Below are 24130 nucleotides of genomic sequence, written 5' to 3' on the forward strand. Positions count from 1 at the left end.
GGATAGAGCGAAACATTGCATGGCTTACCCAAGCAAAAGAAAAGCCATCCCGCGTGGACGGACCCCTTTAAAATAAAATAAAACGAAGCTCCTAGTTTCTTTCATCCCCGAGTTTTTCATCTCCGAGGTACGAGAAGGGACCCTCAAGCCCCACGTCCGATCTCTCTCCCGGAGGGCAAGCCTCTGCCCAGAGGCAACCGCCAGCCCCGTCCCAGGTCCACGGCCGTGCCGCGGCCTCGGTTTCCCCCTCTCCCGCCGCTCTGCTCCCCTCCCCGCCCGACCCTCCCTGCCCCGCTCACCGCGCAGCGCTTCCCCGCGCCGCGGCCGAGTCCTTCTCTCGCGGATAAAGGTAGGAACCAGCCGCTCCACGGGGCTGGAAATCCCGCGACGAGACAGAGCAGAAAAGGGTCCCGGGCTGCCGCAGCTGCGGGGGCTGAGCCGGTACTTTCCATATGGACCGAAATATCCACCGCCACTCGCCGCCCCCTCCCCTTAGCCCCAGTGGGCCGGGGGCAGCCTCTACTAGGGAGAGGTATGTTGCGACCTGGCTGCTGCGGGACGGAAATAAGGAGAGAGCTTTTTTATTTTATTTTTTTTTAATTATCCTTATTTGTGGGGCGCATAAAGTAGGTAGGAAACCAAAGGCATCCCTGCCACCACCACAGAAACGATGAAGACAATGATTTCCCCGGCTATTTGTACCAGGCCGGACCCTGCTTTTCAGACAGGGCCAAAGGAGCGCAGGGTCGGAACCCTCGGGATCCCTGTCCCACCGCCCCTCGCACGCGAGGAGCGGGGCTGTCCCGCAAGAAAATCGGGTCCATAATTGGAGGAATATCCCTTGGGATAAAGCGGTAAAGCATTTGGGGGACTTTTTGTTCATTTGTTTTCTTCGGGTTGATGTCGACAGAACCGTTAGTCTCGGTTTCGCTGTGTCAAGAAGCGATGCTTCGCGATCTGGCCCTCCCGGCTCTCCGGCCCCGGGGCCGGCCGGGCTCTCCCTTTTCTCCCCTGTTCCCCCGCTTATACCTGAGGCAAGACCGGGACCCCAGACCACGGTGGGCCACGCCGAAATCCTCTGCCTCAGGCGCTTCTAAATCTTCACATCCCGTTTGTGGTAGATACCCTATCTATTAGCAAATTCAGGTAATAAAAGGGCAAACTGCAGTTGGTTCTCTCTGACCTCAAAGCAATAAAACACTATTTCGTCTTCCCCACTTCATCTTCCCCACTTCACTGGCTCTGAACGGCGACCCGAGTAACTATTTCTCCACATTGATTAATTAAATACAGCAGGAATAGGAGTGGCGTAGACTATATCTGACCAGGTATGTCATGGCTCTTGGCACAAGCCTGCATGCTAAAAACGCTTGGATTCTGTTCTAGGCTTAAAAGGTGGAACTTCAGTGGCAAAGTTGCATGTCTTCTTGTGAATCGTTTTAGCGAGTAAACATTTTCAGTCATATTTTCATTTAAAGGAATTTAATTAAATGCCCCCGTTTTTGTTTTATTTGTTTGTTTTTTAATTTATTTCTGGGAGTATGCTTACATGATATGTGTGTAAGAGTACTGGTGAGCAATTTGCTTAAATCATTGCCTTGAAATAATCTGCTCGTTGGCACTATCAGCCCGACCCGACGTTCTCTCTGTTTTATGGGCTTGATCAATACCATCCAGTTTGGTGAAGCCGATGAAATGGACTTGAAGAAAACTGTGCGATCAGCGGCCCACGCACTGGTTTGGCTGGGAAGAGAACGCAGCAAGGGTCTCACCTGGAGTCGGTGGGGGAGAGTACGTCTGACCGGGATGATAATATTTGGGATCTTTTGCAGGAAAACCAAGTGCACGATCAGCCTTAAGGAACATTCTGTCCCAGTAGAAGGCACACAACGACGAAAACGGCTGCTTTGAAAGTTGTGGTCTTTTAATATTTGAATTCAAAATAGAAAATTGACACTCACACGCACGCACCAGAAAAATCCACAATTTCTTTCCATCCTTTCAACGGCTTCTCCGCTGATTCTTGCCTCAGCAAAGCGAATAGCCTAGGGACCTTCTCGGGAGCATCCCCGGTCGTGCGGCCGCCCCCCCCCCCCCCCCCCCCCGTTCCCGCCCCCAGGGCTCCGAGGAGCAGAGAGAGCACCCCGAACCGCAGCCGAGGCCCCGGAGGGGAGCGGGGCTGGGCTGCGCGAAGGGGGAGCGGCAGCGGGGAACCGTCCCGAGGGCTGGCCGCCCCCTGCCCACCCCACAGGCTGGCAGAGCCGTCCCCTCCCATCCCGCCCGTCCCTCCTCCTCCCGCTGCCCGCCTCCGCCCCCTCCCCCGCGGCCGGGCCGGGCCGGGCCGGGGCCCTTGACGTGTCCCGGCGCCGATTGGCCGCTGGCCGATAGGATCTCCGCGGCCCCACGTTAAGGCGGGGGAGCGCTCGGCGCCGGGAGCAGAGCGCTTCCCGGTATCCCGGCTCCACCACTCTCGGTCGGTATTCACGCCCGCCCCGTCCGGGCAGCGCCGCACCGAGCCGCGCCGCTTCTCCGCAGAGTGGCCATGGAGTACACGCCGCCCCCCAAGCCGCAGCTCTCCTCTCGGGCCAACGCCTTCTCCATCGCCGCCCTCATGTCGAGCGGCAGCTCCAAGGACAAGGAGTCCCCCGAGAGCACTATCAAGCCTCTGGGTGAGTGGGGACGAGGGTGACCGCCGGGTGTCCGTGAGGTGCGAAACTCCCCTGCGTCCGTCTGTCCCTGGCGGAGCCCGCTGGCCTCCCTGACTCACCCTTCTCCGCGCTCCGGTAGCCGGGGCCGGGCAGCGGCGTGTCCCCCCAGCCCGAAGGCTTCCCCTGCAGAGGGGAAAGCCACACCACCTAAATCAGTTGAGTGCCTTCATCACCCACGGTCGTTTTCAGGCGAGGCTGTTTATGGCATAAACAGTTTCCTAAATTCCTCCAGCTTCAGCTATTCCACTTATTTATCCAGCTTCGCCATTTGTAGAATAATCTCACAACCTAAGGTAGTTTTATTTCTCTTTGCTGATACGAAATGAATCTCTTAAATATTTATTGCAAATCCTCTCTGGTTTTGAAGTCAAATGAGAAGACTCTCCGTTATCGTACCTAGGCTTACAAGGGGTATAAAACTTGTGCGTAGACCTGGAAATCCGTTTGCTCCACAGCTCCGCGATGTAGGCTCATATAGGCTGTTTTACTCTTCATAGACCGGAAGGATTTTTGTAGTATTGCTTGCTATTTTTGGGTAAGCGATTTCGCTTCTATTCGGTTGCCTCCAGTCAGAATCCTGGAAGTTTTTAAAAAACATTAACGTCTTCCCCTCATCTCCCATCCTCCTCCCCACCGAGTTTCTGAGGTTTGTCGTCCTTGCATGTATCCAGGAGTTCGCAGAAAACTACAAAAAATGTGTTAAGCTCTCAGGGCGCCAATGAACAGGATTACATTCAACCTTAAAAGAATTTAGAAAAGGCAGCTCCCTCAGCGTCTGCTCCATCTAATCAACTGTCTCAGAAGATTTCACATAGTCCAGGGATTCATTGTGAACTTTATTTTTTTAGTCTAGGCGCTAATGTAGGCCGGGAATGCTGTAATATTCCCATTCGGCATGTTTACAACAGCTTGTGTTAAACGTAGTGTTAGTGCTAGTGGGGATTTGTTTGTTTGTTTGTTTTTTCCTTTTTCCTGAAAACGCTTGTTTAATTTAACTTTTCAAAAATTTTTAACTCCATCCCACACGCCATTGAGCTTTTAATCGAAGGGAAACGGCTGCCTGTAACTCGACTTTTATTAAGTGGAGATTCGGGTAAAACCTTTCCCTGGAGGGGTAGGGCGCGTTCGTGCACCACCCGTTCCTTGGCGCCGGGCGGCGGATCCGTCGCCGCATCCCGTGCCGCAGCATGGGGCCGAGGTAGAACCCGCGCAGCCCTGGTCCCTCCCGGCCTCGTCTACAGGGGAAACTCCCAGCGGAGCTGCTGAAGCCCTCAGAAACTTCCCGGGACTTGCAGGGGTGGGCGGCAGCGCCGGCGGGACCAGCCGCGGCGGGAGGGCAGCGTCAGCAGCAGCTACTGCACCCACGTAGGTTGCGCGGCCGCACGCAGCTCCCCCGGAGCCTATTTCTCCAAAGGAGCTTGTTCAGCGTCAGCAAACCGGCTGGGAGGCAAGGCAGACCTGGTTTTCCGGGAGGGTGAGCCCGCGCTCGCCGTTGAATTAGTATTAAGGGTTCGCTTCCCCCGCGGAGGAAGTGCGGAGCCTGCGCTTCTGAGTTGCGCGCTCTGCCAGCGGCGCAATCTAGGAGCAGCCTCAGCGCTGCCCCAGCGTGGCCCCGGTCCTCAGCAGCCCCTCGGCGCCCAAAGCTCCCGTTTTAATGAGAATTAGTGACCTTTCCATGGAACGCCTGGGTTAGCTGGGGGGCAGCGCGCAGGGCCTGCTCTGCCCCCTCCGCGCCCCGCAGAGCGGGTCACAGCCGGGCGGCGACGCGGCCGGGGTCGCGCTGCCCCCCGCTGCCCCCCGGCATCTCTCCCAGTGAGCCTCTGGAGAGTGGCGCCGTTCCATGCTCTTCCCGGAGCTCATCTCAAAAAATCACCACCGCTGCTCTCAAAACGCCTAAAGAACAAGCGCGGGTCTGCGGGTGTGCTGGGGCAGAAAGAGGGCAGATGAACGACAAATGCCCTTTTTTATGTATATATATATATATACATATATATTTAAATAGCTTGTCTCGGCGGTCGCCCCGTCCTGGTTGAATGCCCCCTAGACTCTCTCTTTTTTTTTTTCTCCCCCCCCACCAAAACTCTGCAGAACAATTCGTTGAGAAATCCTCTTGCGCCCAGCCTTTGAGCGATTTATCCAGCCTGGACCCTCACGGGGATTTTAGCAGCAGCCCTTCATCCCTGTGCACCGAGCCCCTCATACCCACCACCCCCATCATCCCCAGCGAGGAGATGGCCAAAATCTCCTGCAGCCTGGAGACCAAAGAGCTCTGGGACAAGTTTCACGAACTGGGTACCGAGATGATCATCACCAAATCCGGGAGGTAAGGCTGGGCAGCCCCGGGTTCTTTCTCCGGGCAGCTTTCCCCCTGGCTTTGGTCAGGGGGAAATAAGGCAAAATAACAGAACCCCCGCGGGTTTTGTAGCGGGAGAGCAGCAAGGCTGGGCTAAGGGGAGAGGAGGAGGAGGGTGAAGCCCCTTATTTGCCGCAGCTCCTCGGCGGGCCCGGCCCGGCGCTGCGCGGAGCGGTGCACGGAACCCCGCTGGGGCAGAGGGAGAGGCGGCCCGGGGCGGCAGCGGGGCGGCTGGAATCCATCCGAGGGGTCCCAGTGGATGAGTAGAAATGTTGCTTCCCTTATAATTCGGTCTGTAACAAAAACACCGCAGTGATTTTTGCGGGGCTGGGTTGTTACAGACCAAGGGAAACGCGAGGACGTGGGGAAGTAATTCGGTCAGAGCTTGACTTGGTTTGTTCTTTTCACTCTGTTGCAAAAACGCGCAAAAGAATCCCACGCCTTCTCGTAATCTCCAACTATGCCGTTTCGTCAGTAAAGCTTTTGGATTTGAGTCAGTTAAACGGAGTCCGGAGAAGCCAGATGTAATCGCCCAAGTTACTTTTTATTAATGTAGTTCCCTGACGGCATTTTTTTTTCCTAAGTGGTGAGACCTATCGGTACTTTTTTTTTTTTTTAAATAATATTTAAAAAAAAAGTAGGTAAAACCCCTGCAATTTGAAGTTCAACATTTCAAATTGTTCAAAGGTATTCAACTTTATTTCTGTCTGCGACATAACCTTACACTTTTAAATTGTGTTTTGTCAAAACTTAAGTACCGAAAAGAAAGTTTAGTTTTGAAAATTCCACTCAAAAATATCGTGAGCAGGCTTAGAAGAACACTCATCCAAAATATGTGAGAATAATAACGGAAATAATTTCTGCAATATTTCCCTAACAGTAGTATGGATGCCATAAAAATTAAAAAAAAAAACTTTCTAAAGATGTATGTACCTTAGGTACAACTATTTTCTGAAATCACTGTGTACTTTTAACTAGCAGGCAAACAGTATATTTCTCCTTTACTTTTTATTTTTTACCTTTTTTTCCCTTTTTGTTTTCCAAACATCATTTGGATTTCAAGCTGCTTTTTCTCTGCCTATTGGAGAGACGCAAGATTTAACTTCCATCATGCTTAAACAGAATCAACAGATGCTTTTAGTTTTTACAGGTGGTTTAAATATAATTCTTACTTGTAGCAGTTTTTCAGAAGCTCTCTTATTTCTGTTCTCTATCCGCGTATTTATTTTCTGATTTGCCTTTATTTCAGGAGAATGTTTCCAACGATCAGGGTTTCCTTCTCGGGAGTGGATCCTGAGGCCAAGTATATTGTGTTAATGGATATAGTTCCTGTGGACAATAAAAGATATAGATATGCCTACCACAGGTCTTCCTGGTTAGTGGCTGGAAAAGCTGACCCTCCTCTCCCTGCAAGGTTTGTAGATTTTACTGCTGATCTTTTATTTTTCTTTACTTTTCTTTTTTTCTTCCTTCAAGAAATACTTCCTATTGATTTTTCCATGCTGTTTGCAAACAGTGCTCTGAGATCTTGAGTCCATGCTCAACAGTTGGTTGCAAAACTGATTAATTTTCTGTGATGCAGAATCTGGCGTCAAACCTCTGCTTGAAGTTTGATTTATACTGAGTTTGTTTGAGAACAGAATTTGTTTAAGGGTTCTTTTATACAAATGCTGGTGGTTTTTTTTTTTAAATTTTTTTTAATGAAGTTTATCTTTATTGAGATAAAAACACTTGAAAAAAAAAATTATTTGTCTCCTGGCTCGCCCTCTTCCCTCCCCCCCAGTATTTGACCCCATAATTTAAAGCAATCCAGGCACCACTAGCCAAGCCAAAGTGAAAATACTACATTACAGTTCAGTGCTGTTTATGCTTGAAATTATATTATTTCTCTAACATATCCAGCATTTGCTAACCAAGAATTCTATTCTTGCTTTTAGTCATCTCATAGACAGCAGGCAAAATACAGATCGGTTCTACAGCACAGATATTTCTTTTTTGCTTAAGAAATCATGACATATTCTGAGACATCAGGAAAAAAAATCAAATACATTCTCTAAAATAAATTCCTTTTTCTATAGAGAAAGAAACGCTGTAGAAATTCAATTTCTAAAATCATTCAACTAATGTAATTAATGGCTGATTCCTTTCATCACTGGGCAACTGAGGCTGCAGGACTAGGCTGTACGATGGGAGGGCACTTCAGCGGAGACCCACACTTCATCGTATTCAGCCCAGCACTTCAGTACGTACTTAAGTCCCCAAGCCCAGTAAGACTGCAGCACATGTCGAACGGCTTTGCTGAGTCAGAGCTGGAGATATGAAAATAATGGGGATGCCTCTCTGGCTTCAAAGAAACTTTTCGTGAAGGGATCTGCACAGGGATACAGGTCTGCTCCAGGTGGCTTAACCTGGGGTTAATAACTCACCTATTACAGAGGTAGAAATTAGAAGTAAAACACAAGAAATGGAAACAAATTTTTTTTAGTGTGTGAGTATAGGCACGGAATACTGCACAGTTTCCTTATATAAATAGTTGAACTGAAATCTTGGTGACTGGTGATCTCTGGAAGGCTGCTCAGGGAAGTAAACAAACAAAAAGCACAACCAGAGAAGCTGTGATTAAAGACAGCAACCTAGGAGTTATGTCGGCTTTGTTTTCATGGCCAAAAACTCCTTTTTGCAATGTGGTTAACGTCTGAGGGCTTCATTTGACGTATTGTAATGGGCACTGATCGAAACCCAAAGAAAAAACATGGATCCTTCTCCAAAGGAGTGAGCATCAAAAGAAGAAATAACAGAAGGACAGAAATAGTTTTAAGGCAGGGTTCTCCCCTTCTTTTTTCTATGTTCATGCCCCTTTTGGGATACCTTTAAATAGATGCTAATTTGCACTTTATCTGGCACAGTCTAGTTCAACAAGGAAATACAGGAACATAAGGCAAGAAACTGATCCTTGTAATAATTAGCAACTACCTTACTGAGTATTTTAAAGTAGGGGTCAAACCTTCTTGAAGTTTCATAGTTGGGGTCAAACCTTCTTGAAGTTTCAGTTATTATCATTGTACTGTGGTAGCTCTTTAGGGTCCTCAATGGATCAGTACCCCGATGTGCAAATGTGTATCTGTGCTGTTCCATTTTCAGGATACTTTGCCTCTATGTATAAATGTTCACCTTTCCTCTTTCATTTTCACGATGTTTAGCCAAAAAGACTACTGATCATACCACAGGCTTAGATCACTTTTTCTTTGTATGAACAGTACTTAAATATACATTTATGCACTTTGTCCTTTCTATGTTTCTCTTTGGTGAGAAAAAGGATGTCAAGAGGTTCAGTGTGCCAAAGTTTACATTACTAGTGCTTCTTCTACAGTGTTAATGCATCTTTTGAGGTGGGAGTCCTCAGTCTTGCTTGAACAGATTAAAAGTAGTACTCCTCCCATCTTGAAACGAGTTTAGTCCTGCTCCAGTAACAGGAACCCTTAATGAAGTTATGATTTCTTGTCCTCCAAACACGCGGTTTCAGCTCTCTGTGCTTGAGGAGTGTCAGCAAGGGGCGTATGTGTGCTTAGTGTCTGGGCACTGGTAACAAGGTGCTTACTCCCCACACACATCACTGCCTGCATCTGCTCAGGCACGAGGACAACAGGGGAATTATTCAGGAGTTACACTGTGCATGGGTGTAAGAATTTGCAGGATTGAACCCCTTAGGTGGTTTGCTCTTTCCATTATAAAAATAACTTTCAACACTAAGACAGTTTTGTAGTTTTGCGTTGTTTTTTTTTTTTTGGTTTTTTTGGGGGGTTTTGTGTTGTTGTTTTTTTTTTTTTTTTTCAAATTAACAAGTATTCTGTGATTCTGTTTGAAAGATTAGCCCTTCAGGGAACTTTCTATTAAAACTAGTTTTATCCTTGTCTTCCTGCTGTCAGTGTTGAAGACAAGTTTATGTTGCAACGAACACTTAAATAAAAATACTTTTCAGAGACACTTTTGGAAATCTTCTAAAGTGCTATCTGGGGATAGAGTTACTATGTGATATTTTATGTTTGTCTTCCACTTTGCTAAGACTGTGTGAAACATCAGTTTAATAAGTTTCAGCATGTACTTTTGTTTGATCTTCCTTTATCACCTCCTTTCTTTACTCAGAAGTTTGTCACTTTTTTTTTTAACTATATTTGTCTACAGTAATTTGTTTAATGAAATTATAGTGTTTACACACAGAGAACTCTAGGTAGGAAGCCTTTAAAAGGTATTATATTTTTCTAATTATTTGAGACCCTATGGTAAGTAAAAGTAGCATGCATGGAGCATGTGAGATCAAACCGACTGGTAAACTAAATAGAGGGAGTGTGGTATCACATCACAAAATATACAAGAAAGAAGCAGTACCTAAACCTTGCATACATCATGAAACATCACATATTGTGGAGCAAATTCATACCCAAATATGGCTCCTAAATCCTTTGTGAGCCAAAGCAAGTAGGCCCTCACATCTGGCTGGCCTTAGGCAGCTGAGCCCACACAAACTTCTGGGGGAGCCTTGTGTGCTGCACTGGAATGTGCATATTTACCTCTTTAACCCATTTGCTCATGGTCTTGCCGACAACTTTGGCTTCAGAAAACAATATGTCAACCCTCTTCTCTGAGGTGTACAAGCCTGGGCTGTAGGAGAAGTGTGTGAAATAGGTGTAGCTCACCAAATAGAGCCCCGTGTTGCACTGGAATCAATGGTGTGCAGCAAATGGGTAAATTAAAATTAGGTCTGTTATTACACTTCTGTAACTGATATTATGGTGCCATCCTTCAGTGATTTCCCTGTTGGTACTCTGCTAGCGTACAGGCACTTGGTAGTTTTAAAGCAGTGCCAAGCATTAACCACTGATGATGTAAAACAATTGTGCTCAGCTTTTTGACACATGAAAGTCTTTACTCATTCCCCAGCACATATTTGAAATACTTTGACTTTTTGGTCCCAATTAGCCAAATCTTGCTGAGCCTGACATTCTGTGATCACAATAAACGTTGTTAGTTATCCAGACATTCAAAATTAGGAGTCAGGCTCCAAAGAGAAATGTCACAAGGCTGGCTGAAACATTGGGGGACATTTTTGTGACTCTTTGTTTTGCCTTCTCTAATTCAGGACTCTAAAGATTGAGATTGTCACAGCTTTTTAGAGGAAGGCAAAATTAATTTTCATGAAAGCTAAAATTCTTTTGACATAACAGGGTTCCAGGTCTTAGGTTTTCTGATACATCATCATTTTTTATGAGCCTTGCAGTGCAATCAGCAGAGTCAATAACAGTGAGGACATCTACATGCTAGGAATATTTTATTGCAACAGGCCTAGCATCCTGTTCATGAACATAGCTAGAGCAGCCAAGCTGTGCTTCAGGTCAGTGTAAGGAAAACGTTCTGCACATCTGAAGTGAGCTGTGCCTGTAAAACTTTGGTTTCATTGTGACTTGGGGATTCTGCCAGCAAAAATGGAGAGTGCAGGATCAAATCTCCATCGTCTTAGAGCAAAAGAGCTGTGCTCCCTAGCGTCTTTAATATGGTCATTCCTTGACTAGGGATCAGTGTAGCCTATTGGGGAGTTACACCCAATCGTTTAGTGGTTTTTCCATTCTAAAATCGTAGCCCAACAACAAGAACAAATGTTTATCTTTCTAACCTCACATCTCAGTGTGTCCCACCCACCTAATGGAAGAAATCCATTCGTGTGGCCAAAGATATCACCCAAAATGAGAGTCAGGCCTCGGGGAGTGATAACTAATGCAGACAGAAGCAGAACAGGGCTGGTTTGCGCTAACTGAAGGTCTAGTCCAGCTCTTAATTCACTATCACAAAAGAACATTTGAGTTAATAATTTTCAGCAATATATTATTCCTATAAAATCATTGTTTTTAAATAGCCTGGCACTTGTAATTAGTCTAGTCATAATGTATATATCATTGTACCTACATGTCTTCTTGTTTCCTTTTCTTCTGCTTAATTTCCCAAGTGGTGGATTGTTAATTACAGAGGTGCAATTAATTTTTCATGTCAGACCACTGTGCTGGACTGCAGCCTTCAACTTCTTATAAACAGATGTCACCACAGCGAACGTGTGATCGAGTGCAGGTTAAAATCATTATCACAGCTTAATGTTACAAATAAAGAAAAATGCATTTTTATCTACATTCCCCCATTATCTCTGTAATGACACTATGTTTTTTCTCTTGGTTCTGTAGTCATTGTTATTTTAAGTGCTTGTTAGTACAGCTGTGGGGAAAGACATGATCAATTTTTCTTTTGGGAAAAGACACAACAGCGAATGTTAGTTAATGTCTCCATTTTAGATAACTGGATAAAATAATAGGTATGGTTAGGGAGCAGACTAGCACTCAGACACAGTATTCTTCATTAGGTTCCAGTGAACTAAATAATTCATCTGCTTTACTGTCTTTCATTATTAGCTGTTTTTCAGGCATTAATTAATTTGGGGGAGATGGTGTCTTGTTCTAGCAGCAATTTGTATTACCCTAAGCTGTTGGGAAATCTGTGTCCGTGAAACTACTGCATATCCCAAAAGCAAGATGATATGTGCTTTTTAATTTCACATGGAGGTGATGCCCAAGCACAAACCAAGAGGCGGGATTTTTTATGAGCAGACCTTCTCCCTGTGTTTTTTAGGTTGTATGTGCACCCTGACTCCCCATTCACAGGAGAGCAACTGCTGAAGCAGATGGTGTCCTTTGAAAAAGTGAAACTCACCAACAACGAGCTGGATCAGCACGGCCACGTGAGTAGCACTCCTGGTGTGAATGGGCAAAGGAACATCCATAGGGGAATTGCTCGCTTGTGTCACAGGGCTAAGCTTGCAGGAGAGAGACTGAAATGGGGAAGGGTTGTTATGGCTCTCACATTACACCTCTCTTGGCCAGCCCTTAGTACTACAGTGAAAGAAGATGTTGTGTGAAGCTTGAGTGTGTTTGGTTTAACACATTTTAGGGCTCCTTTGGGTTCTTCTGTTGTTGAGGAATAGGCAGCTTAACAATCAGGGTTTTTTTTATTATTTTATAAGGTAGAGCCCGAGTCAACCGTTCGAATCATGGTCCTGCTACCATCAGAGGCAGAACATCCATCAGAGACAAGTTCAGGGTGGATATAAGCATCAAAGTAAGGGATAGAAGTAAGGCAGATGAGCCATTTTTCATGCTTCTGCTTGCATTTTGTGACTTGGCAGTATGCTCTGCCACATGCAATGGCCAGCAAACCCATGTGCTTTTACATGTGTGATTTGAAGCTCCCTCTCACTTCAGGCTAGAGCTCCTTTACTTCCAGACTCATCGCAACCTGGGTATAGAGTCAGAAGAAAATACTGACGTGACACCAAAACAAGGCCTATAGAATTACAAGAATAAATGTGCCTCAGTTGCCCTTGAGATAACTGTAGGTTAACTGCAAGTCGAAGTGCCAAAGTCTGGACTTGGGCCTCTAGAGGAGCAGGTCCCAGATCTAATTGGTGCCAGTTTGTTGTCACAAGCCCGGAGGCTGGACGCTGGTAAATAGGATGCAGAGCTGCTGGCCATGGTTTCCTGCTATCCTCCATTAGAGGGAACAACTCCTTTAGTTACCTGACTGTCTACCGGTAGGTGGTAAGAAAAGGTATTGTCTGTCCTGTCTTCTCCCCTAAAGTGACTGTGAAGTGCAGGATTGACTTGGTAGGGCGTCCAAATTGCAAAGAAAAAACTAAAAGTGTTGTCTCTGGGCTTGGTGGTTCTCTCAGGGAAGGCAGAAGGAACAGGGGGATGGATTTGAAAGAGTTGTTGGCTGAGAACAGGGCAGTTCAGAGGAGAGAGATTAAAGGCAGTGTTAGTAAATGAGGTGTTGCGAAGAGAGGAGTGATTTTGAATTCTAAAGCATTTGTAGCAGTAACTAGTTTGTACAGCTGAATAATTGGGGTGTACAATGTATCAGAAATCCCTTTCCTAGTGTAGCATTTATTGACTGTGTGAAACAGTGGCCATTTGTCTGACCTGTGTTCTGTGAAAATGTTTCTCATCCAAAAGAGAATTTTTACTAATTTCAGGACCTGAGAATTGAATCACAGCCATGATCATTTAAAATACATCCCGGAAATAACAAGAACAAAAGTATTTTAAAAACCCCAAGCAAACAAAAGAAAGCCCAGAAAGCCTTGTGTTGTTCTTTTGTAAAGATCCGTTTGTGGGTACATTGTTCTTGAATCCAGTTCCCACCGTTGTTCCTTTCATGACTGGTGGAGAATGTATTTTTTTTCCCTCTCTTTTATTTCATAATAAGGGCAAAGCTGAAGATTTGTGGGCTCTATCACCGAGTGATGATAGAGCAGTATACGTGCGCACTTAAAAAGAAGCATTTTTCATCATAACAGGGGCCATGTGTGCCTCTAATAAAGGGCTTGCAGCAGTATATTGCAAGCTAGTTAGGAGCAGTGCAGTTCCCAGAAGCCCAGACGAGTATAAAGAAGAAGTAGGTTGGAGAAGCTGTCGGGAACAGAGACATGACAGAGCAAGAAGATGTAATCGTCTCAAATACAGGCAGTGGGAGAAAATGATCCATAGTGTTTGAGATACAACTTTCCCATTAATTTCCAAAGAAGCAGTAGAGGTTGATACCATTCTTTACACAAAGGCAATGTGGATGGAAAGTTTTGCGTGTTCAGTTAAGAATAAGCCCTGAAGGCTTGATCCTGTGTTGAGATTTGCCTGACAGGTATTATGCCTTCATGGAGCACTCCCTTTTTAATATTTTGTGAGTTTTTATGTTCCAAATCAGGGTATTAGGTTTTGTATGAAGCCTTATTGAAGCTATGTAAATACCACCATTGGATGATCAGTAGAATAAAGAAAGAAATTAATTCTCTGGAGCCTTTAAGGAGGGCTCACTGTGCTACGGCCCATGGCATTTCTGAACTCCTGTGTACTAAGAGAAGAGGAGAATTGAAGCACCATCCGAAATCTCTCCCTTCGGTTTGAAAGAGCCAGTCTTTACTGGTGAGAAGTTTTTAATTATGTTTGATAAAGTGTGTTAGTTTCTGAGGAAGTTTGGATGACCTAAAAGATGCCTTTGGATACAAGTTGTAGGCAGAGAAGCTAGATACAACCTGATTCCATCTTGTTCTAGTTGCTTTCTTTCTTCAACCTCTAGAAGACAGTTTTGGGAGTTCAGGTAATTGTGGTGTTTTATTTGTAAGGTGGTCATTTCCTAAAAAGGATTCTGGAGAGAAGAGAGGCCTTTGTTTGTTCTAGCATTTGTTTGTTTTCTCCTATTCCGAGACTTTTGGAGTTGGCAAGCATTTCTGCATGTGTACCTTCAGCAGCATGTGTAACCCCGTAGCTATGCACATATTCTCCCCAAGCATCAGGCAGAAGTCTTATCTCTGTGTGCATGACATACAGCTTGCTCTGTGGAAATGCTTTCAGATATCCTTACCAGAGGAAGGAAATGGCTCCTATCTCTGGATTTTTATAGCCGAGTGAGTAATTCCCATTTTTCTGGCTGTGAAACATCTATGAATGTGACTTTTTTCTCCAGATTTCTGGTGATGTTTTTCACACAGAGTACTTTCTTTAGGACTTCTGGTTGCACTTTGTTGGGGTGGCATAGTTTCTGGTTTCTGGTGAGGGGAACCATGAGTGTATACATTATTGTAATTGCTTTTCTGGCATTTACAATAACAAAACTTAAACACATGAATGTTTGCAAAAGCAAAGAAAGGTGTGGCCAACGAATAATTGTGAATGCAGAGATTTTGGAATAGCCACAAGGAGTTATGTCCAGGATTTTTTAGAGTCAACCACGCAGAAGTTAGGAACTTCCACGTTTTTAGAAAGAAAACTTTGCCTGGTAATGCTATTCTTTGGTAAATATGGAAGCGGCATTCACAGCACAGTTCCTGGATTCAAAACCACCTTCAAAGTTTGCAGCTGGCATCCAGATTGCCTCTGGTGACTGGTTTGTAGCCAGTGGGAGCCAGATGCCTACAAACCTGCCTGACCTTACAGCAATCAGGATCCTGTAAGGAGGGATCCTGGTCATCTGCCCAGCTGCAGGCTGTCAGCACAAAGGTAGATGGGGTGGCTGGGGGCCTGTGGCTGGGGGGCTGCTGTGAGTATATGTGCACCTGATGTTTCTTTTGGGGCATGCCAGTGTAAGTATCACAGAGCTGGCATCGGGGATTTTCTGTTAGCTACACTATGTGGGCAGGGCACTGCTTGGACTTTGAGACCGCTCTTGGAGGCTACTCTGTGAGATCCACCCTGTGTATCTAAATCGTTTGGGCTGTTTTGATGGTCCTAACGTAAGAAGTTGCATGGATATGAAGGGGAATCTTTGTGCTCACTTTATTATCAGTGAGTATTACAACATTAGTGGCTTATGTTGGGGGGTAGGTGGAGCACTACATGTACAGACCCTCACATAAGGGAAATAGTGACCTTAACCTTGGCCATGGATCTTGTGTGATCTTCTGGCTGTATTTGGTACTTGTTTTGTACCTGAATGACCAGACTTACCTCTGGTGGGAACGAGCAAGGCAGAGCATCGTGGTAGAGGATGTTATGTTTGTGCACTTTAATTTTTGGAAAACTTTCATAAAGGATTACGTGATCTGGTTTTAGAAATGTAGTTTCTTTATCACAATTTGCATTCACAGAGGAGTAAAGGCAAGGGCATATGTGAGAGCTGCTCTGTCACAGCTTTTTCCTCCTTCCACTTGGCTGCTGCTCAGATGTAATGCCTTGGTGTCGATATCATGGCCACTAAAGGCAATGGAAAGTACCAAGGTCTGTGGGCCAGCCCTTCAGTAAGCTCATCACCATGCATAAACCCTCATTTAAAATGTCTTTTCCATCTGCCTGGAGCGCTCCAAGTGATTAAGATGGTAAGAAAAAATTTTACGTAGAGACGGAAAAGTGCTAAGGGTACTAAAGGCAAGGTCCGTGGCTGTTGTGTGTGTGCGCCTGTATAAAATGGTGAAGTGCTTTGAGAAAGGACTGAGTTGGTAAAAGCAGACATGCAACATTTTAAGGGAAATGGTTCCCTGTCACTGTAATGACTTTCTTGATGCTGTGTGCCTTCCCCCAAAGTCCCAGTATGCGTCTTGGTAATATTTGGCCCCAAAGGAGCAGTAAAGAAGATGCTGGTGGAAACCGTAGCCATGATAGAGCTGTCTCTAAGCTCTCCACTCCAATGCAATGTGCAACCTTTCCCATTGACTGAGTTGCAGCATGAAATACTGCACCACTTCTGTTGTGTTTCAGTTGAAGTTAACGCTTCCTGAGGAATGCACATTAGCTATTCCAGATGTACGGAGCTGACTGTAATGTCGCTACGGCCCCTGCAAAATAGAACCACCCACACCAATGCCAATTTCGTCTTGTGACTGTGATTATATCCAAAACAAGGGTTGGTGTGAGTCGAGCTCTGTATTTAATTCTTATATTGTAATACTGTGGTTAGAGGCAGCCAAACAGGCCTCCAGCCAGTGGTAACTGAAGCAAGTGGGACTCTCGGTTTGACTCCAGTGAATGTTGAAATTGGTTAGTTGGTACCTTTGGTAGGTTTAGAATTGTTTTGCGAGCTCGTAAACAATTATTAATGAGGACAGAATAGCAAAACCTTGTCATTTTGGGGTTCTGTACTAGTTTCCCTCCTTGCTCTCATTTTTGGTAGTCTGCGGTAAAGAGCATCTATGAAGTAATTTGTTTTAAAGGTTTGCCACAGTGAAAGGATCCGTGGAGTTTTATTTTTGGTCAGCCAGTTTGGGCTGCTGCTGGTGGTGGGTTTTTGGATGGGCCTTATTTTTTCTGTCATTTTTTTCAGAGGGATTTGTGACTGTTTTCATTCTGCACCTGCACATTTTTGCAAGTGGGGACTCTTGGTCATTAGCTTTCAGGAGTTACATATTTACACCTCCAAATGGGGCACACTCTGGGAGTAACTAATTCTGTGCATAAAAAACACCTCATCTGTAGGAACAGGTATTTATTCTTCAAAAAATGCATGCTCACCAGTGGCATAGGAGTGAGAGGAGACTAGCTCCTGGGATGCCTGCTTTTCCACCTTCATTTCCTGGAACTACCCAAAGGAGCAGGAGGTTTTGTTCTGAAAACCAGCCCCTGGTTAGCTAGATTTCAGATGTCTTCCCTGCAGTGTTAATTAGATGGGGTTTTTTCCCCTATGGTTTTATAGCCTTCAAGTGTCCTGTCAACCTTCCTCTCAGGACAGTGCTGTGTCACTCTTTCTTGCAGATCATTTTGAACTCCATGCACAAGTACCAGCCAAGGGTACATATCATTAAGAAAAAGGATCACACGGCTTCTTTGCTAAATCTGAAGTCAGAAGAGTTCAGGACGTTTATCTTTCCAGAGACAGTTTTTACTGCTGTTACTGCCTACCAGAATCAGTTGGTGAGTACAGTTGCTAATTTTTACAGTTATAACTAAATCCCACCCTGCTAAAAATTCCTTTTTGCCCCATCGAAACTAGGAAAGTTTCTGACATAACCTACCTTTCCATGACAATCTTATTCACATTCAGGAGTAATTCTTAAATATACGTGTAGTACTACTGACTTCAAAGAGCCATAAGGATTATTTCTGAGAGTAAATATGACAAGTGAGAGGCTTTCTTTCATCTTCCCTTCTGTCTATACAAAGCTGTTTGCATATTAACATTTAGTCATTTTCTAATTATAGCTCATTAAAGAATTATTCTTATTTGCAGTGATCTTTCATGCCACAAACTATGAGCTGGGAGAGATTCTGGTTTGCACATGATGATTTCGTGGGCTTAAAAAGTTGACTAATTAAGCAGTAAGGCTCAAACGTAAGGAAAATCACTCAGAGATATGCTTTTCAGAGGCTGCCCAGATTACATCCAGATGTTTGAATTTCAATTTGAATGCTAGTGAATAATATATACAAAATGGAGGCGATCATAACAATGGATTGCTAATGAGTAATTTTAGGAAGTCTATAAACAATAAGAGACCAGAGGCTCTGCTTGACAGTGGACTGGGCTTTAATATTTAAGTCAGTAGACTTGTTGCCTTCAGCGTGACTCAGAGCACGCATTAAGGGCTTAATGACTATGGCACTTTGAAAATAAACCTATTTCCCTCTTTAGTTCCCCCAAGTTAAGAAAAATATAAGTACTCTCCAAGCACGTGGGCAGGCAGCATCACAGAGTCAATGTACCTGATGGATTATTTAAAGAAGTCGGCATTTCTTAATATGAAGCAAAAGTAACTGGTTTTGAAATGCTATGAATAAAAGGAAACTACTGCATAGAGGGTCAATGAAGCTCTGAATATAATAGTAGTAATATTAAGTCAGTCCTATTACAGACACCATATCCTGCTTTAAGGCTTCGATGTATTGATTTTAAACTCGGGTTTGTATCTGAATGCTGCAGAAAACACATTCAGCACCTGGCAATCTCAAGAATATGATGTTTGGACAGGCAGTTAGATTTTTTCATGTAACTTTCTATAGAAACCAGCAAAATAGTAACAAGCACAAAACCAGCTAAACCTGGAATTTATTTCTGTAGGATGGATTTTTGTCTACAGATGATATTTACACCAGAGATGTTTCTAAACTAACCTTCCCAAAGCACATACATTGAGTCCTGGAAAATTTCTCAATGGAACATCTCCGGAACCCCTAGAGGCTGATGTTGTCATTTTATTTATGACTAATGAAAATGGAGCCTTTTTTCATTTTTGCCATTTCTTTCAGAACTGTTTTAAGGAGGGATTGATTACATTTCTGGAGGTTATTAGATAAAAGCTAAATACATTACACTTTCAACAAACTATCTCATAATTTAAGATTTAAAGGGCATGCATTTATTTAAACAGTCAAACCACTGCCACAGAGTTGAATTGTAGGTCAGATTTCATTTTAAAATGCTTTCTAGCAGATGTTCTCTGATTGTTTGTGAGACAGTCTCTCAGGAAGAATATGGCCATAAATGATTGTGAGTCTCATCTGGCTTTGGTGGATACAAAAAGTTTCTCTTGTGATGTCATACCAAAACTTTAATATTAGGAAAATGGAAGTTTGATTGGTGAAAATATGCTCAAGAGATGAATAGACATCCTTATTGTTCTGTAGTGCAGTTGGCTTGGTGTGTTGGTGATCTAAGTCAATGGAACTAGTTAGAGCTTGTCTTTTTTCAATGTAGTTTTCATAATGCTGCCATAAAAACCTTCACTGTACGTGAGGGACTAACTTGCCACTCTATGCAACATCACCGCGAGTCAAGGGCTTATGGATATCCTGGAATTAGAATGAGACTATAACTAACTTTCTGAACCGTTTCAAGGTCCTTGTGATAAGGCTGCAGGGTTGTTTCCACCAGTTGTACCTGTATGATGGGACAGCCTCAGACCCCTGACCAGTACTGAGGTTCCATGGTGTTTGATCAGCCCACTGAAGACCATTAATTAAAAACTCAGGTTTTGTCTTTGTCAGCACATCCCTTCCTCTCTGTGTTTCCCTCCCAGAAGACCTCTTTCTCAGAATTAAAAATTGGGTTCAGTTGTCCTCTTTATCTTACTTTTTTTATTTTGGAGGAGAAGCCACCCTGTTTTGAAATACCTTTGTTTGATGAGAGCACTTTATTGTTTGAGGATTTGGAAAAGATCCTTTCTTTTTTTTTTTTCTTTCCTGAGTCTTGAGGCCCACGTATTAAAAATGACGTTGTGGCCTCCTCAACATAGTTTTTTTAGAGGAAATTTAGGCTGACAAAGCCTCTTAGTATGAAATGTTGAGAGATGTTTATTTTCATGGGCTTACTCTGGAGTTGATGGCATTCACTGCCTTGCAGGATGGTCCTGTGTTGTACCTCATCAAGCTATAACTCCCACTTACAACTTTATTTTTAACTCCTGGAAGGAGAGTGGCTGGAAAATCCAAATATTGTAATGATATCTCAGGTTTTATTCACCAAATCTAAATTGGTTGGACATACAGAAAATTTGGCAAGGACAATAATGTATTTTTTTCGTGCTTCCCAAAAAAACACATTGAAAGCCACTACCATACGCCTGAGAAGTTTCACTGCAAAGTTAGGGGGATACTTTGTGGCAGAGGGACTCCTGGTCAATGTGTTGCTCTGTCAGAATAGGAAGGCTGACTGAATGACTGGACAGGTTTGTAGAGGTTTGCAGCTGCTTTCGAATAAGAGTTTTGATTGCAAGATCTCTCGTTTTTCAGTACTTAATAGTTTTAGTGGGGTTACTCCTTTAATCCGGGTTCAGTCACTTTAAATATGAGTTCTCCCCAAATTTTTCCTTCCCTTCCTCAACCTCTTTTCATACAGAATCAATTAAACTGCCCAAATGTGATGGCTGGTAGGCCTGGCTGATAACATTCCCATCCCAGAAAAAAAAAAAAAAAACAAAAAAAAAGAAAAAAAAAAAAGAAAAAAGGGGTGCTGAACTGAAACCATGTCTTCATGTCTGCAGATGGCAGCTCCTGGTTCGGGCTCTTAGTAGTTCATGTGCAGCTCCACCAGTAAGGCTTAGCTGTTAGCAGTGTTATTTGCATTGCTTGTGGAAAAGACAACCTGACTGATGCTGGTAAAGTATTTGGAAGCTGTAATGCTGTACGTGGGTGAGTTCCTCCTGCTGTGGGCAACATGAAGGCTGAGCCTGGTGTGTCTTTGGATCTTTCCATTGCCATATGTGTAATACACCCTGGTTTTCCTCCTCAGCTTTGCAGTGCCTTGAGAGCAGCACACACACACACACAGCCACACACAAGGAACACGGATAAAATTAGCAGTGAATTCAGGAGGATGGATTGGTTGACACTTTGTACGCTGCAAACACTATATTCATGTAATGTTACTCCTTTCTGTGTTTCCAGATAACTAAGTTGAAAATTGACAGCAATCCTTTCGCTAAAGGATTCCGTGACTCTTCCAGACTCACTGATATTGAGAGGTAATGGGGACTTTCTGTTTACTTTGCATGCAGATAAGATAAAGAGAAGTTTGTAGGAAAAGCATCCTTTCAACTCCTCAGAAGCTATGCATTTTAATGTTATCTTATTGCATATAGTAAGACTCCACCACCTCCTTTAAAAATACTTATAAACTTTATAAAGAAAGAGCTGTTTTGAGTTTTGACATCTGTTCCAGTTGGGGCCAATATATTTGTCTTCCTAAGGGGGCTTCTTGAAGGGGGGAGAGGGTCAGTTTTACAACTTTAAAATGAAAAGCTTTTTTCTTATCATGCCATTTAATCCTATTGAGGGCTGTGAATTGGGTCAATGGGAAACAAGGGCAGCGGTCCTGTGAAAAACATCTTTACACTCCCTAGTGCTCAACACAGTGAAAAGAAGAGAGGAGGGCTCCCAAAATACGCTTCAGCAGTGCCAGACACTGAATTAGCATTTATTGCCATCAGGATGAATCCAATAATTCCCACTCTGACAACAAAGATGCCATTTTTGTTTCACAAAAATTGTACTGCAGGTTGCACCGAGGGAAAGCTTTATCTGGAAACTGTTGAGTTTTGTGTCTGTACAGCTCATTACAAGCAACTGCTGCCATAGGGACAGAAGCATTAACCCGCAGCTGAGTAGTAAATAAACTTCAATCCCTTGGCAGCTTTTCAGCACATCACATTTTTATGATATCGTGTCAAATAGTTTGGCAAATGAAGCAAATTAAGCTGCCTGTGTCCTTTAGGCTGGAAGAGAACTCGATGGAGATGGATATAGCACATCCAAATTTTCCTATGAGCACACAATCATGAAAGAAAGTTTGGAGAGGCCAAAACCCTCCAGGCTCCTATGTGGGGATATCCAGATGTATATGTGAATCATCTTTCACAGGTGCATATAGGAGACAAAGTGCTCACTGGAGTCATATTCATAGAGCTAGGCAAAGTCTTTACAGCATTTCAAAAGTACATCTATCTAAGCAGGATGGGAAATAGTGATATACTTTCCGTGGATGGGAAATAGTGATATACTTTATACCATACTGGTGACTGGATCGTTAGTGATCCATTGAGTAAATGGGTAAAAGAACAGTAATTTGGGGAAAGAAAGCTTGCAGCTGCAGTGCACACTTACAAAGTTGTTGAAACTTGTTTCCTAAGTGAAAGACTTCACTGAAAAAAAAAAAGGCAGATTTATTAAAAATAGCATAGCATGTTGTGTTGACAGAATACTGAGGTAAACAAAAGGTTTGTATCCAAAAAATAGTCAAGAAAGGACCCGTTGGAAGAGATTTCCTTGTTTCACAGACAGGAGACATCTAACGATACAGCCATTGCAAGGGCGGAAAGAGTCTGAACAGATAAGCTGGAAGAAAAACTTAGTTACCTCTGTGCAGATGAAGGGACTATCGTGGTGCTGGATATGAAGGGAATTTTTCCAGAGGACATCTTATTATAACAGCACATGGCATGGAGTCAGAAATGCTGAGCATAAACTGCAGTGCCCTTTTGTTTATTGATAAGTGTAAGAATAGAGCCTGAAACAGGCAGCCGAGCCCAGGCACGAATGTTACCATGAAAGATAAGGCAGACAAATGTGAAGCCTACAATAAATACAAGAAACAGAATGTGAAAAGTATTGAAATTATATTAAAACTCTGGATTTGAGAGTCCAAGTTTGGTTAAGGTCTTATTTTGACTTGAATTGGAAATCTGAGCCCTGATTAGCAAACAATAGTATTTTAAAATACAAAACCTGCTGCACAACACATATTATCATGAGATAATAAAAGTGTAACATGCAAGAGGGCTGGTAAGAGGTTGTTTAAGAATTTCCTAAGTTATACAATATGGTCCAGAAATACCAAGGGTTTTATTCCATATTGGAATTAAAATATTCAGGCAGATGAGAATGTAATTCTCTAAGTGCCCACTTGTTCTATAGATTTCATCTTAGCACCAGCAAAATTGCTTAGAGAAATCTGAAATAAAGCAAAAGGAATAGCAAAGTGAGATATGACAAGAGGAAAAATTTCTTACTTGATGTCTATTGCAACATGCATTACAAGTAGGTGAATATTGAATAGTACAACGTAACTCTTGCTCAGCCTAGTTGGAAATGTAGTTATTTCTGTAAGATAACTACTGGAGAAAAATACTTATTTGCCAGGGAAAAGACTATGAAGGCCAAATGCACACTTGTGCAGCTCTTGAAAATGGAATAGTTATCTAGAAGCTGTGAAAATACTTTCCATGCACTCCTCCCTAAGCAGGCCTGCATACAGCACATGCATGAGTAATCTACAGTGTGGTGCAGCGATCCTAATGGCCTCCCGTAAAGCATCCTGTGATGTTAGGGCCAAGAGAGCACTCATTTATCGTGAGTTCCAGCTTTTCCAAATGACCTAAGCAGTGTGAAAGCGTACAGAGCTTTGTATTTCATTTCCAGGTATTTAAGCCTGCTTTTTCCTAAACAGCCTTTGGGGAGGGAAACAAATCAGATCAATTGATCTTTAGAGACCTAAAGAAATTAAATTAGTCTGGAGTCAGTTACTGCACTAAACCATCCAGTAATTGGATTGCTCCTTGTAACTGATTGAAAACAGCCTCTATCTGTAACAATATAGGGAGCTTTTCTTTGCAGTAGATCTGAGAGAAAAACACATCTTTTTATGACATGATGACAGAAATTGCACTTTTTTAACCTAATTGAATATGATTTTATAAATATGTGACTTTAACGATTTCAGGCTTTCCATTCTAGATTTATGATCCCTCTGTAGGAAATTCAAGCTGCAAATGCCTTTAGGATTAAATCTATTGGCATTGTATGTGTTGGAGTTAAATAAAATGTGTAAAGGTAGTGAAATTAGCAAAACAGTAGAGGAAGTAGGTAACAGCAAAGCTGTTGAAATGCTTGCATTTTCTTTTGCTCCTGTGTAAATACAATGGAATGGTTTTCTTGTACTCATGGCTATATATGCAAAGCTTTTAACCATTGAAAAAAATCTTTGCTGAGTTTGGTATATACGAGTTTTTAGCAGGATGCAAGATTCCTTCCACAATCAACTCTTTCCCAAATTACTTGCA

At 43.4% G+C, this 24130-nt stretch overlaps 1 protein-coding gene across 1 annotated transcript in view; it reads left to right on the forward strand.

Moving 5' to 3' along the window:
• Positions 1-2542: 2542 nt before the first annotated feature.
• The window catches only part of TBX20 (T-box transcription factor 20), a 34673-nt gene continuing 13085 nt past the window's right edge, over positions 2543-24130 (forward strand). The window contains exons 1-6 of the mRNA XM_032706557.1: positions 2543-2669; positions 4797-5031; positions 6311-6475; positions 11731-11839; positions 17334-17492; positions 20961-21037. Coding sequence (XP_032562448.1) covers positions 2543-2669; positions 4797-5031; positions 6311-6475; positions 11731-11839; positions 17334-17492; positions 20961-21037 — 872 coding nt within the window. The remainder of the gene's footprint in view (positions 2670-4796; positions 5032-6310; positions 6476-11730; positions 11840-17333; positions 17493-20960; positions 21038-24130) is intronic.

Source organism: Chiroxiphia lanceolata, chromosome 1, assembly GCF_009829145.1.
Source record: "Chiroxiphia lanceolata isolate bChiLan1 chromosome 1, bChiLan1.pri, whole genome shotgun sequence".
In the NCBI taxonomy this organism is placed as follows: domain Eukaryota; kingdom Metazoa; phylum Chordata; class Aves; order Passeriformes; family Pipridae; genus Chiroxiphia; species Chiroxiphia lanceolata.